Source organism: Protopterus annectens, chromosome 3.part1 (assembly GCF_019279795.1).
Source record: "Protopterus annectens isolate FY-2018-M chromosome 3.part1, PAN1.0, whole genome shotgun sequence".
Lineage (NCBI taxonomy): Eukaryota > Metazoa > Chordata > Ceratodontiformes > Protopteridae > Protopterus > Protopterus annectens.
Window position 1 is genome coordinate 1,458,838,962 of NC_056732.1, and position 19,195 is coordinate 1,458,858,156.

At 41.5% G+C, this 19,195-nt stretch overlaps 1 protein-coding gene across 2 annotated transcripts in view; it reads right to left on the minus strand.

The window, feature by feature from the left end:
* Positions 1 to 393: 393 nt before the first annotated feature.
* STEAP2 (STEAP2 metalloreductase) overlaps positions 394 to 19,195 on the minus strand; it is a 266,317-nt gene continuing 247,515 nt past the window's right edge. For both annotated transcript variants that reach the window (XM_044067531.1, XM_044067532.1), the window contains exon 5: positions 394 to 2,270. In XM_044067531.1, the coding sequence (XP_043923466.1) occupies positions 1,986 to 2,270 (285 nt within the window). In that variant the 3' untranslated portion in view covers positions 394 to 1,985. The remainder of the gene's footprint in view (positions 2,271 to 19,195) is intronic.

The window sequence follows — 19,195 nt, forward strand, 5'->3', positions numbered from 1 at the left end:
AGCTATTCCAGTTAACTAGCTCATTCGTTAAAAAAGATTAATCCACTGCAACCATCACCTCTTGTACAGCGAGGAAACTTTCAGAAAAACAGAAGGTATGGATCCAAAGGAGTTGTATTTCACTGCAGGTGGAACTGAAAAGAACCAGAGAATGTACAATATACAACATTTCTATATTTCACAGGGCAGAAGCTAACAAACTTTTAACCTCAAAGAAAAGAAAAAGGACAAATCACCAGCTATTATTTAGAAAATTAAACAATACTGCAAACTAAAGATAAATCTGCTATCTGTAAGTTATTTGTTCTTTTCAAAGAACCTGGGTTCACAGAAACCTACTGATGATTTTAACACTTAGCTAAAAAATCAAACAAAAGACTGTAGTGAATCTGATGAGTTGCACTGAATGTTTTATTACTTAAAGACAGAACAAGCTGTAGTACTAAAAATGACTGTGAGAAGCTGATAGTTAAGAAAATCAGATTGAGTTAACAAACTAGATGTGTGCAGAGTGGGCAAAATAACTAGTATGCAATGATAGCAAGATAAAAGGTGGAAGCATGCAAAATAAAAAAAGGATAAAAATAAAGTGAGAATGAAAAGAAAGTGAAAGGGTATAAATAACAGTAATAATAATAATGAAGGTGGCAACACAGAGAGCCACGAGGTGCTTGAGATGGTGGTCATGAAGCACTGCACTGAAAACATAGCCTCTTGCACTAGGTGTGAATATAGTTGAGGTGTTTGCGAGAATTACAGAAATGCACAAAAGGAGAACAGACAAAATGAAACAATACTGAAGGTAACTAGCTGTTGGATTGAAAAGCTCATTATTAATAATGGATTTAAAATCGAGTTAGCTGCAGCAGCTGCATGTAATGCTTTGGCAGAATCTACTTTTAAAGCTTTGCCATTATAAGGACAGTACAGAACAAACAGATGGAAGTAATCTTACTGGATAATGCATGTCACATAGTCCATACCTTAGTGCCTTATTAACAATAGTATAGAATTCTAACAGCCATTATATTTCAGCTTCCCTACTTAGTTAGTCCAACGAATAACAAACAAATATCACATTCTGTGTACTGTGGTTGGTTATACATACTGACAGCTCCTTTCTACACACAGGGATAACAACATTAGCAAAGTTCATAAATCAATGCTGCCATTGTTTCTGGGTCCCAAACATAAAATGCCATACTTGGTCATAGGAGGTAAATATGAAGAGAAACTACAATTAAACATATAAAGTTTGTTAACATTTTATGAAACTATAAACATGACTTAAATGTGCAGAACAAAATCACAGTTTAAATGGAAATACCTAAGGGGACATAAACATATTCTGCACCTCAGCAGAACAGTAACACTGGTGCCATCAGTGATTTTCACTGATGCAAGTGCTCCATAAATAATAAATGCAGATAGATATATCAAATGAGTGTGCCATTTTGGCAGATGAGTTCTAACAGAGTCACTCACTAAGCAATATGCCCTTGTGGCAGATGCAATAATTCAAAGCACTTTATTAAGCAGGGAATGATGACATACTAGGCAGGACTTGTTCCTCACAGTCACAATCTGCAACAACAGTCTTTTTCACTATTACTTTCACTACAGGAAGGTTGTACACCCTTCATTCAGTTATGATGATAACTGAGCTACTGTAAACACTGTTATAAATTAAATCAGCATTTGTATTTTCGGAATCCTATTTTCAAACATACTCAGTGATTCTTGGATAAGTCGCTGAGTTAGGATACATGAGAGCATTGTTTTATTTCATAGAAAAGAAATACATGTTAAAATATATGCATCTATATTTAATACACAAGACGGAATGTGATCTACATATTAAAATACAAAGTGTCTAGTCCATCAAAATAACACTGCAGGAATCACTGATTCAATGAAATGACACTCAAAATATTCTATACACAGAGGAAATATATCAGCTGACATTGAGAATGACAATGACATTTTTACATCACTGTGACTCTCTCGGGTGACACCTGAGATGCAGATCTTGTCAATTCCTCTGTAAACTGACTCTTTTCCCAGCCTCTACGGATTCTTCTCAGTCGTTGGCTCACACATGGAAGAAGTAATATGATCTTACCAACTAATATTATGCAAGGCAAAATCAGTGCAAGGACAAAATTGGGTGGTGTGTAAAATCTATAACATTCTTCTTCAAAAGCTCTTTTCCATCCATAAATCAGAACATGAAATGTGCTTATTAGGAGAGCCACATATCCAAGTGTAGACTATCAGGAAAGACAAACAGAAAAAAAGATAACAAATCATTGTTATGACATCTTAAAGCACACATATTTCAATGTATGACCACCTATCCACATTTTACTTTAGAGGTACTGTTTAAATGCTAAGCTTTAACACTTCACAGAATTCTAATTTCATACAAAATTACTGTTACTTGCAAGTTTGTGAATGCAATGTAAGGAAAACATTTTTTCAGTGCAAAAGAAAGGCACCAGTGTTCTTCATGTTCTTTTCAAATAGGCAAAAAAAAAACAACACACTTTCAAACTTATGACATTATTAGGTATAGAATCTAAGCTTAACATTAATGTCATATGAACTGTGTGTCTCTTTCTGCAGGAAATCACGGTCAGTACAGACAGAAATATACGGTAAGGGAATGCCTACAACATATATCATTGATAAATATTCCATTTGCTCTTTAAATTAAAATTACAACAAAAAGAGGCTACATATATTTACTTGTAAAATATCATAAATTTATGTGATATTTTACATAACTACTCGGATGCTAGATGCAGACTCCAACAGGTGTTGCCTTCTGACTTTCTTAAGAACGTAAGCTTTGACTCATGAAATACAAAGATTCCTTAAGTCAGCTAGGGAAAATGTTCTACAGGTTCTGTAACAGCAGTGACTACATATCACGCAGTGCATATAGGTGATGTTCATTGTGCACTCCTTGAATTCATTACATGTTCAACAAATACAATGTGAAATCACATTGAAGTTGAGAAGTGAGAAGAAACATGCCAGAAAATATTCCAGTGTATACAGCTCTGTAAACTAGGCTGGGCTGTGACTAACACTGACCTCTGCAATCCAGTGAAACACTGCAGTCACTGTTCTCGGTCTAAATACAAGAACTGAGCTAAATGACCCAGAATAGTGTATACTTTGTAGAGCAACAAACATGTAGCTTCAAGAATGAAAGAATCCTCACAAGATACTAATTACACCAGACACACACGCGCACACACACACACACACACACACACACACACACACACACACACACACACACACACACACACACACACAGCCAACCTACTGCCTGCCATTTAATTGTCCTCCAGATAATCTGAGACAGCACCAGGAAGAGTTTTTTCAGAACCATGTTTAGTTCAAGTCAGCGAATCTCAGATACATGACACCGTAATCCCTTTAATATCAAGGCAACTGAGAAAACTAATCAAAGTAAGAACCTTTGTTTATTCACGTTATTTTATTTATTGGATAAAAAGAAGCACACAATGCCCTTTATCACTGAGGACCAGCAGAGGAACAAGTTTTTTTTATTTTTATTTTATTTATTATTTTTATTTAACATTTGTTAACTGGGAAAGTCCGACTTGGAACAAAGCCAATTTTCAGCAGAGGCCAGGGAGAAACGCTCCAGATGCATGTCTTTTTAACATAGGTGGAAAGCAGAGCACCCAGAGGAAACGCACATGAACGCAGGTGGGACATGCAGAATCCACACAGACGGCACCCCAGTCGAGAATCGAACCAGAGAACCTCTTGCTGTGAGGTGATAATGCTACTGCTGCACCACTGCACCATCCCTAGTTTAAATTTAAGTGCCGCTAAACACCAGGTATATAAATCAAAAATAAGGCAAAAGAATGGGGAAAAAGAAACAGCAGGGAAGTCCAAGGCAATAGTCACTAGCTGGCATACCTCTCAACCTCTTAGAGCAAGAAATCTGGACACAGCCTAAAATAATGGGGGAACAAGGGCCCAAAAATAAGTACAGATTTTAAATATTGCTCTTACAAGCTTAGAAAGTTGCTGGAATTATAGATTTGTGTTAGCATGCATTTTCTGAAGAATATGAAGTCCAAAACTCAAGTGTATGTTATCAGTTACTTAAATCCTCTGTGATTTGTTAGAAAACCAAATTCTATGGGGAACAGACCAAAAATATGAGGCAAAAATCTGGACATTATGCGTAAATCTGGACAGTTGAGAGCTATGCTAGCTGGTTGAAAACATCACTCTGAAAAGAACCCACTTATTTTTTCTTTCAGCTTTTGGAGTCGTTGTTAGTTATTATTTGGAATTAGTTTTAGTGTGATCGCATCTGGTTATGTTGGTCTGTTGTATCTACAGTTATACACACCACATTGTGAAAGACAATAAAAACAGTTTACATGTTACACCTTGTGGAGCCTTTTGTTGGATTTGCCCATTATAACATTTTGAAAGTAGATCCATCTACCAGAGTTTACTCTGAACATAATAGATCAGCTGATTTAAGGGGTCTGTGGCTCAGTTCATTCTCTCCAGCAATTAAAACCTATCATCGTGTTCCAGAGATCAACATGCTCAGGTATGAATATCACACGCCATGACTGCTACTTCATCCTGCCACTAGCAAGCACTTTTCTGTAAATCAAGAGACAACAATGACCATCTGGAATCCCACTACCAAAAAACAATACCTGCCTGACTTCAGGGAACTCTAACAGCCAATGGTAGTTAGAGGGATCTCCCAACTTCGGGGAAGGCAGTTAGGAATTTATTTACAGGTTCATAGGTGTTTACTAGGCTAATGACCACAGTGGCCTTTTTAAGCCTTGCCATGCATCCCAAATCTCTGAGAAGTTCTGGCTAGGGAGGTGAAAACATTTACAAGCAGAGGTCTGGGAGAAGAATCATTAACAGGTTGCCTGTGGCCATTAGTGACATAGGTGTCAAACCAGGGATGAATTTCCTCTTCCCCATCCAACTGTCCAAGTTACACTTGAATTGGGTTAGGGAGGAACTCTGCTTCACATGGATGGGGAGTCTGTTCCAGAGAAGGAGTACTCTCTTGGATACATACCTGTCTCTCCAGCAGGTCCTATTTATATCACAGGCAAGTTTTAAGACTTTACAATGGGTGACTCTGGTACTGTTTTGTTTTGTGGAAATGCAGGAGGTCCATCACAGTGGGGTCTGACACTGCCTTGTATTCCAGGCATAGCTCTCTCCTCAACGGCCTTTAAGAGACAGAATACAGGGATAGGGCCTTGAGGTGGTCTGCATAGGAAATGTTATTTACTCCCTGTATTCATTTAGTGAAGAACCTCTGTGGACGTTCCTATTGTTTGTTATGCCTGGTTAGGTACATATCAAAGGGGGCATTGTGCAATGATAGGTTTGATGAATGCCAAATGTAGTGAAACAAAGACTTCCTTGGACCTAGATGGCATACTTTTGTCTATAACTTGCACAACATAGAATGGTTTCCTCAATACTGTAGACATGCGATGATCAAAGGCTAGATTACTGTCTGTGTGTCCCAAGTCCCTGACTACTGGGTCAGCTCGTGAGGTTGTGTTGTCAATATGATACTTACCAGGGGTGAATGACTTCCCAAAGGGTACTATTATACATTTTTTGGCATTTAGATTTAGTCCATGGCTCTGGCATCAGTTTGTCTGTGTCAGCCCTTCCTGGAGGACATCTGTGTCAGTGGACGATTCAATGACAGCTCGTAACTTGCAAACATCTGCAAATTTATTCAGCCAGAGGCCACTGATGGCCTTGACTTCAGAAAACTAAATGCCAAAAACGAGCAGTCCCAGAACCAATCCCTGAGGGACTCTGCTTGTGATTGGCTTCTTTGTAGAGGTGGACTCCCCAATTCTAACTTCTTGGGTCCTGTCTGTGAGCCAGATGGCTAGTTACCAGAAGTCATAAGGGTATGACCTAATGTCTTAACTGTGTCAGCAATGTCTGAGTGGGGGATTGTTTCAAATGCCTTGGCCAGGTCAAGGTAGGTAGTGTGAACCATTCTACCCTTATCCATTGCTTTGGTGACTTTCTCAAAGAAGTCCACCAGGTTGAGTATGCATGACCTGCTTTTGATTAAACCAAATTGGGTTGGGTCCAGTGTCTGGAGGTTTCTTATGTCATTATTAATCACTTCCATGATAACTCTTATGAGACCAGAGAGGCTTATGGGTCTGTAGTTAACAGGGTCTGTAGATGGCCCACCTTTATGCAGAGGATAACTGCTGCTCTCATCCATTCATAAGGCATGAAGCCTGTTTGAAGACTACAGTTAAACAGCAATTCCAGAGGGCCTGATAGATCACATTTCATGTTATTTAGAAGGCATCCTGGGAAATTGCCTGGGCTCATTAATGCAGGCTAGGCTCATACTAGCCTGGGACACATTCCAAGAGCTCCATGATGTCTCTCCTCATATAGTCCAGGGAGGTACGTCTTAGCTAATTTACAACCACATGGACTATGCCTGAGTAAGCTCTTGGTCTTAGAGGAGCATTAAGGACCTGTTCCCTAGTGATTGCAGGGAGAGTTATATTTGATGATACTACCTGAGGGAAGGTTGATTGGGAGAGAGGGGTAAAGTTAGATTTGAATTTGTCAGCCACTAGGTTTTCTATATCTTCTGGCTCAGTATAGGCGGATTCCATTTACAATAAGCTCTTGCACTGTTGGTGTGCTCTCTGTGGATTTAAACCATGACTCTGTGACCTTACAGACATCAACATTCAGAGTGGAGTTTTTTTGCTTAGTCTCCTATCATCGAGCAGTAAAATCTTTAGATTTCTTCGTTTTAAGTTGTTATGTCAGAAGTACTTTCAGTTTGCATTTGGCATTGCCTAAAAAGGCACTATGTAGGAGGGCAATGTTTTAGCTAATATTTGAAAGCCTAGAGGGGAAAGGTGCAGCGTGGTCTATTGACCATCTCCTTCCATGATGACAAATATACTGCACCCCCTTAGAATGACACCGGAAGCTAAGCCAACTATTAAAGTCACTCATCTTTTGTTCATATTGTGGCATCATCCTTGGAGAAGGAAAAATGGTGCTCAATGCTAGGCTCATACTAGCCTGGGACACATTCCAAGAGCTCCATGATGTCTCTCCTCATATAGTCCAGGGAGGTACGTCTTAGCTAATTTACAACCACATGGACTATGCCTGAGTTATGCTGGTACTTATTGTCCAATGACCTGAGTGCATGCGTAATGTGGTGGATCCTGGCCCCTGATAAGCAACTGACCATGACTTTCTCTTTACTCAGCCTGGTGAGGGGGACATCAGTGTGTCCTCTCACCTTATTCCTGATCTAGTGAGAATGATAGTCTCATATGTCAGCTGGCTCAGTAAGAACATATCTGGTATAGGAAATATTGAAGACTCATCTTCACGGGTCCTATATCTGCAATGAATCCAAAAGAGAAAGCCACCAATATTGATGCAGCTAGAGGAATATACCAGAGCAAAGCTCATATGACTGAATCATATAGGAAGTACAGTTATGTAAGTAAACTTACCACAAAAGTAAATATTTGAATAATCACTGCTGCAGTCGAAGCTATACAGGTTACATCCTGCTAAGGATATAACAGCTGGTCAAACTCCCAAGAATCAGGGCACCTTCCACAAGCCCAAACTGTTAGTCAGCTTGAACTGAGTTGAATAAAAGTCAGGTTTGTAGGCCAAACACTTCAGAGCTTTCATGCCAACAGAGAGAGAGAGAGAGAGTGAGACTAAAGCCCTAAGAAGGGCAATGGTAGAAAAATAAAAATAAATGTCCACACCGTAGCATAAAAACATACAAAAATAAGGGGAATAGTGGGAAGGAGTATCTACTGCAGCAGTGACCATTTGAACATCTACTGTTATGGTAAGTTTTCTTGCACAATTGTAGTATGTTCTTCATTGTGATCACTGCAGCAGTAGCTTAAGCTATATGGGTAGATTACTATAGCTTAGAAATACTGTGAGGATGAAAAATGTGGGTCCAAGAGCCCCTGGGAATAGTGCTAGCAAAACCTGCCCTAGACCTAAGGAAGGGAAACAGTTTATGGTGTTTTGTAAAAGTATGCACAGAGGATGAAGTTGCTGCTGCTAAAATACTTTCCAAATCCAACCCTTTCCAAAAAGCCACAGATGACGCCAAGTCCCTGGCAGAATGAGCCTTGATACTGCCTCAGACAGTTTTGCTGTGATGTGTGTAACAACAAGTAATAGCAAGACACAACCATCTGGAATAGTCTGTCTTGACACTGGTTGTCCTTTCTGCTTACCTTCACAAGGAATGAACAATTGATCACAAGTTCTGAATGATTTTACTCTATCACGATAGTACTTGAGTTGTTTGGAGACATCCAAGTTATGGAATATCCTTTCTCCCTCATTGTTAGGTTCTAGAAAGAAGACAGAAAGACTGATAGCTTGGCTTAAGGTAAATACAAATAAAATGGCAGGATTAAATGAAGGACTGGTTCTTAAAGAAACCCTCTCTCTGTGGAAATGAGATAAGGTCGATCCACCATAAGCATTTGCCAGTCAGATACCCTTTTTGCAGAGGTCAGAGCAATAAGTAAGACTGGTTTCCATGTCAAAATCTCAAGTCAGTCTGATGAGCTGGTTCAAATGGAGCAAAGATTAGTTTGTCTAACACAAAACTAAGATCCTATGGAGGAGCCATCTGTTATCTAGGAGGAATACCTTTCCACCTCTTAGCACAAGAAATCTGCAATACCCCTTTAAAGACATTTTCAAATGAGAGGGCATTGAAAGAGGGGGGGGGGTCCGTGGGCAGACATGATGAAATGGCCAACAAAAGAACCTTGACTGAAAAGTGAGACAGGCTAAAAGATGCTAACTTATACAAATAATGTCTAAGCCATGAAAACCTTGCCCTGAATGAATGCTGTTTTGTTTTTCCTGGCTCCAATTGAAAAATCTTTTCCATTTCCTAATATAATATTTTCTAGTAGCAGGTTTTCTTGCCTCCATTAATACTTGCTGTACGTCTTCAGAAAAAAAGTGTGCCTTAAAGGTATTAAAACACCATCATCCAGATAGTCAGCTGTAGCTCTTTATGGTTGGAATGTATAAAACACCTCTGGTCTTGTACGAGCAAATCCAGTTTGTGAGGAAGCTTGTGGTAATTGCCCTTGGCTATTTCCAGAAGAAGGGAGAACAAACTGTTGCCTGGCCAGAACAGAGCCACCACAGTGATCTCTGGGGAGTCCTTCTGAATCTTCAGAAGTATACTGGATAATAGTGGAAATGGTAGAAAAGCATACAGGAACATTCTTGCCCAAAGAAATGAAAAAGCACCTGTCTTCCAGGCCTTCTTGCATGGAATGCTGAGACTGAATTTTGCCAACTGATTGTTTAGAGTGGAAGCAAAAAGATCTATTTGAGGTATCCCCCACAGATGAATCAAATCTTGGAAAACCCTTTGATTCAGTTTCCATTTGCTGTTTGTTCTGGTTCTGCTCAACTTGTCTGCCACACAGCTTTGCTCTGACATTATGTAAGATGCCTGTAGAATGAGACTGTGCTGAAAGCAATATCCCTGGCTACTATGAGTACTCTGCACAGACAGTAAGATCTGCTAACCCCTAGCTTGTTTATATAACATAACTATGGTGTTGTCTGCAAACTCCTGAAGTAGTTCCAGGGACCACAAATGACAGAGATTTGACAGCACCTACGAGAGCTAACATCTATTTTATGTTTATGTGTTTTTGTCTGTATTTTTGTTACATGGACCCTGCACATTTTTTATCCATATTGACACTACACCAACAGCAAAGTCTGGGGCATATCTTGAGATAGACTGTGCTGGAGCAGGAAAAGAGAATGGGAGACCTGGACTCTGAGAAATCTGGTGTCTCAATCACAATCTCCATTTTCACAAACCCCAAAACTGAAATCTGAAAAGTTAAGGGATGTTGATGCTGGAACCATAAAGATTTCAAATACTATTCTGTCTTTCTCATGTAGTCTTGAAAGATGACTATCATTGATACCATGAGACCCAGAATCCTAGGGAATTCCCTTGCTGACATGGAAGTGTGAGTGGAAAGCCTCACAAACAGATCTGGATAAAGAACTCAGGTGTCCAGGAGACTCCCCAGGAAAACAATCCTGTGAGAAGGAGTCAGAAAAGACTTCTGAATATTCTCATGGAATCAAAGCCTAGGTAGCAGATCCCTTACCCAAGTGAGAGATTCCTGGCACTTTGAAAATTACTCCATAAAGATAGCAGGTTATCTAAATAAGAGAAATGTGAATGTTGCAGTCTACAGTGGGCAATCACAGGAGCTAGAGACTTTCTGAACAGCCTTGGAGCAGTCGGTAGCCTAAAGGATAAGGCGAGAACTGATGATGTCATCAAGACAAAGAAAACCTTACAAAACATGAATTCTGTACCTGCAGAAATGTGATGATATGTATCTTTTAAATCTAAGGTCACTAGAAAACTCAAATGGAGAATATGGGTAACAAGCTGTGAAGTGACAACATTTTGAACTTGGATACTATCATAAACTGATTTAGTAAAGAAAAGGTCCAGAACTGGTCTCCAAGAAAATGTCACCTGCTGAATATGTCCCAGTTTCACCCCATGGACTGCCAATGGACTGAGCCCAATACACTAATCATAGGTGACTCGATAGTGAGACGGTAACAGTCAGCTGTCTGTCAGGTGCCAGGATCCGACACATAATACATGCACTCAGGTCACTCCACAACAAGTACAAATATGACTCTGTCATTGTCCATGTGGGTGTGAATGACCTGAGATGCACCTCCCTGGACTACATGAAAAGAGACATGGAGGAGCTCTCGGATTATGTGGTCCAGGCAGGTATGATCCGAGCCCTGAGCAGCATCCTACCATCGCCCAGAATGATACCGCAGTACAAGCAGAAAATGATTGACTTCAATAATTGGCTAAGTTTCTGGTGTCATTCTAAGGGGATCCAGTATCTGTTTGCTTGGTATGACATGAGTGACAGACCTCGATGCTTTGCCATAGATGGCCTGCATCTGTCACCCCTAGGTTTCTGGATACTGGCTAAGGCTTTTGCCACCCCTATAGTGCCTTTTTAGGCAGTGTTCCAAAGACCAAATTAACCACAGTAACAGCTATAAATAAATGCAATCTGAGGGTCATGCTGCTCAACGCTAGCTGTCTAAATCTCAAGATGCACTCACTTGAAGCACTTCTCAAAATGGAGAAAATCGACATTTGTGCTGTAACAGAGCCCTGGTTTAAAGCCACAGAAAGCACTCCTGTGCTACCAGGCTATAACTTATTCCATACCTTTCGGGCCCAAAACATGGACCGAAGCTCCAAAGGTGGTGGTGCCCATATTCATAAAGGATATGCACACCTCCAGACTAGTAGCCCAGCATAACACATCGGAGATACTTCAGGTACAACTAACAGTGGGTAAGACGGCGATCCAGATCGTAGCCTGCTATAGGTCCCCAACCATGTCCCAAGACTCTCATTCTAAATTCCTAAGCACCCTGGAAACTATTAGGGTCCAACCAAACACTCTCATACTGGGTGACTTCAACTACCCCTCCATCAACTGGGAAAACTACTCATGCACCAATACACTTGCCCAGCGCTTCCTGGAATTCATTAATTCCATTACGCTGGACCAGCTCATTCTTACCCCCACTAGCACAAGCAACATCCTTGACCTGGTTATTACTAACATGGGCAACCATTGCTCAACACCAACAGTCAATTCCTCCCTGGTTAGATCCAACCACAAACTAATTACCATGGAAATCCACATTTCACCCACACCACCAGCAAAGGTAACCATTAGGAAAAACTTCTTCAAAGCTGACTTTGGGATCCTAAAAACAGAGGTGGCTAACTTCACGGCACCCATGCAAATGGAAAATAAGTGCATGACAGCCACATCATACACCAATGCACTGTAAGAACACATACATAAATGCATGGAACTAGCCATACCCAACAGAACCAAGACGCTCTCCTCCAAAAAAAGGATGTCAATCTGGTGGTCCCCTGCCACTAACAAACTCTACAACAGAAGAAAGAAACTGTTGAAGAAAAAGGTGAAGTCCCAAGACTGGAAAAACTCCCTTATTAGCGTCAACAAAAAGAGAACCCTCATCAAAACCTCTAAAGCTTGCTATGAAGACAGAATTGCGGCAGACACTAAAAACAAACACAAATCCTTCTAGTGTTATATCAAGAATCTCCATGGCAATACCCAGATTTGCTCTGAGTTACTCCACAATAGTACCTCCTATACTGAGCCAACAGATATTGCCAACATACTGGCCAGCAGATTCAGTGCCAACTTTACCCCTCTCTCCACCCCTAAAGGACCAATCACAATACTGGAAGAATGCCAGGCACCCAGCATTACTGCAGCACAGGCTAAAGCTGCATTGTCCAAGGCCAAGAATACAGCTTCCATGGGATATGACAATATTCCTGGCTGTGTTTTATATGAACTACAAAGTGAACTGCCACCACACTTGCCCTGTTCAATCACAGCCTCACGTCAGGCTTTGCCCCTACAAATGGCGTACTGCTACAGTCATCCCTCTCCATAAAGGGGGAGTGACTGCAGACCTTGGGAATTATTGCCTCATTAGCCTGATGAGTCTGATATGTAAGGCTATGGAGAGCATCATCATGGACCTAATTAAAAAGGATATACGGAATCTCCAAACTCTGGATCCCATGCAATTTGGTGTTGTGAAGGGTAGATCAAGTCTGCTCAACCTGGTTGACTTCTTTGAGTCAGTCACCAAAGTTGTGGATGAGGGCAAGGCAGTTCATACAGCCTACCTCAATCTGGCCAAGGCCTTTGATATCATTCCCCACTCAGGAATTATTGATAGACTCACCAAACTAGGTATCAACCCCTATATCACTAGGTGGGTTGCAATTTGGCTCACAGATAAAACTCACAGTGTGAAACTAGCAGACTCCAAGTCAGACTGCCAACCAGTCATGAGTGGAATCCCACAGGGATTGGTCCTAGGTCCTCTCTTGTTTGGCATCTACTTCACAGAAGTCCAGGCCAACATGGAGGGACTCTGGCTGACCAAGTTTGCTGACAATTGCAAGGTGGGAGCCATTATTAACTCCCCAAGTGATGTAGACATCCTACAGAAAGGCCTCACTGAGACCAACGACTGGTGCCAAAACCATGGCCTTAAGCTTAATGCCAAGAAATGCATCATCATTCCCTTTGGAAAAAAATAATTTCCCACTAATTACCACATTGATGGTAGCCCACTGAACACTTAAGATGTTATAAGAGATCTGGGGACACAGGTTGGCAGCAACCTCTCCTACGACCACCACATTTCCACTGTGGTCAGAAAGTCTTTCTATGTGGCACATCTCAATACCAAGGGTTTTGCATCCAGGAAGAAAGAGGTCATCATCTCTCTCTTCCTTTATTAGACCAATCATCAAGTATAATGCCCCATCTGGCATGTACCGCAATAAACACCTGCAACAGCTGGAAAGGCCACAAAAGTACCTCACAAAGAGGATCCTAGGCCTTAAACACATGGTCTACATGGACAGACTCAAAAAACCCCAGCTTTTCTCTGAATCATATTGTCAATTAAAAGGTGATCTCTGCTTGACTTACAAAGCCATGCCTGACCCAGTCCTGTTAGAAAAGTTACACCTAAAGAAATCCCAGTCCCTCCGTACTACATGCTCCAGGGACCTCAACCTCATTACCACAATCAACAGAACAGGTTCATAACCCAGAGACTGCCCATGCTCTGGAATACACTTCCCATAATTTCAAGCAGAGCACCTCAGTGGCCCTTTTCAAGAGAAATCTTGATGAGCGGATGGGAGCTAGAAAGTTCACACCGGGGATCACTCCAGTGGCTCTACTTGATAGAGGCACCGGGAAGTAACGGCGGCATGATGCCAGGGCACTTCTATGGGCTAGGCTTGTAAAGGCTCCAGGGCCATTGGCCTAGTACACACCTATGAACCTATGAACTAGGTTACAGACAAAACACAATAAATCAAAATAGGGGACCTTACCTTCACAAAGAGGCCAGTCACCTGCTAGGAGCAGTCACTGAATCTCCAAATGACTTAGCCATCCTGCAGGAAAGTTTTTCCTAAACAAATAACTATTGCCAAAATCACTGACTGTAACTAAATGCCAAAAAATGCATTATTGCTCCTCTGGAAGTCATCTACCTTTGGAAACTATCACACTGACAATATGCCCCTAAGAGCTGACCCAGTTGTTCGGGATTTAGGAATCTATGTGGGCAGTGACCTAACTTTTGGATTCATAGGTTCATAGGTATGTACTAGGCTAATGATGGCACGGGTCTTTTTAAGCCTCACCATGCATCTGGTACCCTTGCTAAGTGTAAGCAGGGGTTGGGAGATGAAAACATTTACAAGTAAAGGCCTAGGAGAGGAATTATTTACAGTCTGCCTATGTCCATTAGAGATGGATTGCAATGAAACCAATTAAAATACTACCACTATATTCCCTGCTACTCTTTCTGCTCATCCCATATCTTCTTACTGCCTATGAATATAATAAATACCCAGGTTTCCACTACAGAAAAGGCCAAACCTCCACTTTTATAGCGCCACACAAGCTTGATCACTTGATGCATCCCCTCCTATCTAACTCCTTACTTACTAGGTATCAGCATCCCATTAGAACAAGATATGCCAACTCTAAAACCAAAAGATACCAACGTCTATTAATTAAACTCTGGAAGGTCACAATCAAATTACAATGCAACCTGGCAATGGATGGAGATATCCACCCAAATAGGGTTGGCAGGGTGGCCTAATGGTTAAGGTGTTTGCCTTACAAACACAAGGTGCAGGGTTTGAGTCTCACAAGAGATAATTGGCTAGGCTTAAAATGTCTCGCAAGGGCAGTTAGCTTAGTACTAACCTATGAACCTATAAATAAATAACAGCTACACTAAATATTTCAAACTCCTGGCCCATCCTCATCCACTGCCTCTAGGTCCTTTACTAACTGTCACACTATTACACAAATCTTAGACAAACCCTCAAACTCACTCTTGATCAATCACCTAAATATCAGAAGTGTAAATAAGATTCAATACCTACGTGCCCTCTTAGATGTTCTTTCCCCAGACATACTATGTCTTACTGAAACCTGGCTAAAACCTTCTACTTCAGATAATGAAGTTATACCACCAGGCTATAACATCCTAAGGCTTGATCGAACCAATAGGAAGGGAGGTGGGGTAGCTGCTCTGTACAAATCCATGCTCGAAGTGTCCAATAATACTCTGCAAACATCCCAATCTGGCAATGCTGAAATTCTTATCACTAAGCTCCACATTAATAAAAACAAATGTATAAATCTTGTCTGAGTTTATATTCCCCCAGGTAATAACATAAATACCCTTGAAGACATACTACATTGGTTATCCAGCAACTATCCCCCAAGAAACCATTGTACTTGGGGACTTCAGCATAGACTGGAACGTTTTCCTCAGAACCCACCACTCACCACATAAACCTTTATGGATTTTTAAAGGTCATATCCTCCCCCACTAGGATCAGTAAACCCAACAATAAAGTATATATTCTGGATCGGATTCTTGTTAACACCCATCCCTACAAATACAAGAGTGGGACACTGCCTGATGATATAAGTAATCACCTCCTCACCTATTTAAATCAGGCAAAAAGCTGATATCCACAACCAGTCCATTTTTAAAACAAGAATTTCAACTGCACAAATTTCCAAAATAAACTCAAATCTAGCAATTGGTCAGTTCTGAAACAATTACCACTCGAAGAAGCAGTAAATTACTTTAATACCAAATTCCTATCCATCCTTGACACCCATGCACCAGCATGGACTATTAGAACCAAAACAAAGGTTGCTGCAAGTCTCTCAAAAGAAACCAGGCAAAAAATGCTACTTAGAAATAGGCTTTGGGCCACTTCACGGACCAAAAAAAAAAAACACTTTAACCCTAGCTAAGGTTAAACTATTCCCGGCACCATAAAGTCTGCTCTTCTAATTCTCCCTTAGAGCTAGCCATTTTTTAGTTTTAGCAATCAAATCTGTTTCTTTGAGATCAGCACTTGTTCAGAACTCATTGTAAGCACAAAATAAGCTACAAATTACTACAGCACTCAACTTTCCTCACTTGTCTAGATGAAAACAGTTTTTAGTACTTAATAAATAAGCACCTATCCAGGCATGTCTAAGGGTCAGCTCCCGGTGTTTTCTCCTGTCTACCTGATGAATCTGGGCATCTTGGGGGCAATGCAGCAATTGCTTCATGTGCACAGACAACACTCTCCTCCTACCACCCAACACTACAACCTGTGAGAGATGCACTTATATAGCCAAACTGGAAGCAAAGCTCTCTTCACTCAAGACTGGACTAGACAGTCAAGAGGAGAAGGTAAACACTTGCACCACACCACACTCATCACATAGTCCCTCAAAACCTACACCACCAAAACACACACACAGAAACACAAAACACACACCTACATTCGTGGAGGCTCTCAATAAAAATCTGCCCAAGCAACAGGGACCTCCAAAGCAGAAACGCAAGCAACCTCCACCCCCCAACACAACCCAAATGACACAGAGCCCACAAACTCAGTGTGCGACTCAACCACAGCCCATAAGCATAAACAACATACCCAACACTCGTCACAAGTGACTATTGTCAGGCACACTGATGTTCCACTCACCAGGCTAAACAAGGAGAAAGTTACTGTCAGCTGCCTGTTGGGTGCCAGGATCCAGCAGATAACGCATGCACTCAGGTCACTCCACAACAAGTACAAATATGACTCTGTCATTTTCCATGTTGGTGTGAATGACCTGAGACGTACCTCCCTGGACTACATGAAAAGAGACATGGAGGAGCTGTCCGATCTTGTAGCCCAGGCAGGTATGACCCTACCTTGAGTAGCATCCTACCATCACCCAGAATGATACCACAATACAAGGACAAAATTATTGACTTCAACAATTGGCTAAGCTTCTGGTGTCATTCTAAGGGGATCCAATATCTGTCTGCTTGGGATGACATGATCGACAGACCACGATGCTTTGCCAGAGATGGCCTGCACCTGTCACCTTTGGGATTCCAATACTAGCTAAGGCTCTTGCCACCCGTATAGTGCCTTTTTTAGGCAAGGTTCAAATGACAAATTCACCACCATAACGGGTACAAGCAAGGAATATCTAAGTGTAATGCTACTCAATGCTAGAAGTCTAAACCTCAACATTCACTCACTCGAGGCACTCCTTAAAATGGAGAACATCGACATCTGTGCAGTGAGAGAGACCTGGTTCAAGGCTCCAGAGAGCACCACTGCATTACCAGGCTAAAATTCATACCACACCTTTTGGCCACCTAACCTGGACCGAAACACTAAAGGCGGAGGCGTGTCCATATTCATTAAGGATATCCACACCTCCAGCTAGTTGCTCAGCATAATGCATCCAAGAATATCCAAGTGCAACTAACTCTGGGCAAGACTGCAATCCAAACTGTAGCTTGCTACAGATCCCCCACCATTGCCCCTCATTTCTTGATACACTGGAAAATATTAGGGTACAACCTAACACCCTAATAATGGGTGATTTCAACTACCCCACCATCAACTGGGAAAACTAATCATGTACCAACTCTTTTGCTCAACGTTTTCTGGAATTCATAAATTCCAATGCCTTGGATAAACTTATCCACACCCCCACCAGGGGCAGCAATATCCTAGACTTGGTCATTACCAACATGGGCAACCGGTGTTCCACACCAGAGGTTAATTCCTCATTGCTCAGATCCGACCACAAGCAAATCACCCTAGACATCCACATCCCACCCCCCATTAGGAAAACCAACATAAAAAATTTCTCCAAAGCCAACTTCACACTTCTTAAGACAAAAGTGGCAAACTTCATGACACCCATGCAGACGGACAATAGAGGTACGACTGCTGAATCCTACAAATGCACTTTATAAGCACTTACACAAGTGCATGGATTATGCACTCCCTAAGAGAACCAAGATGCTATCCTCCAAAAAAAGGAAGCCAATCTGATGGTTCCCTGCCATAAACAAACTCTACAACTGAAGAAATTAACTGTTGCAAAAAAGAGAAAAATGCCATGAATGGAGGAACTCCCTGGTCAGCCTGAGTAAGAAGCTGAGCCTCATAAAATCCTCCAAAGCTAGTTATGAAAACAAAATTGCCACTGTTTCTAAAGACAACCACAAAGCATTCTATAGCTATGTCAAGAATCTCAATGGCAACACTCAGATCTGCTCTGAGTTACAGTACAATGGCACTAAGTATACAGAACCAACTGATATAGCCAACATCTTGGCAGATGGGCCCTTTAGGGGGTGAGAGGGGGGTAAAGTTAGCACTGAACCTATCTCTATACCAGAAGAATGCAAAGTTCCTGTAATCACGGCTGCACAGGTAATAACCACACTCTCCAAAGCCAAGAACACAGTATCCACGGGACCTGACAACATCCCAGGCTGCATTCTACACGAACTACAGAACGAACTGGCACCCCACCTAAGTATCAAGTTCAATCACAGCCTCACCTCAGGCTTTGTGCCCACTGAATGGCAAACAGCGACAGTTATTCCACTCCACAAAGGGGCTCCACCACTGACTGCAGGAACTACCACCCCATTAGCCTGACGAGCCTGGTCTGCAAGGCCATGGAACATATCATCATGGAACTTATAAACAAAGAAATTGGTAATCTCCAAACTCTGGACTCTGGTTCTATATGACTAGACCGAAAGATCACAACAGCGAATGTATGTACATCGACACATTTACGTCGATGTACATACTGAGTGAAACACCTAAATGATGAAAACCGGAACGCCAAACGTGTTTCATCATCATAATGTGCCACACAGGTAGGTAAAATCTAAACTAAAATATTAAATTAATTAGCTTTTGCAGGGGGGCAAGCCCCCTGCAACCCCATGTGGGGAGCTTTGCCCACCACACCCCCCTACTTAAATATACCAACTCCAAGACCGCACTACAGTGGGGAAAAGGATATATTTCCTTATCCCCACCATCATGCTGCTGGCTATG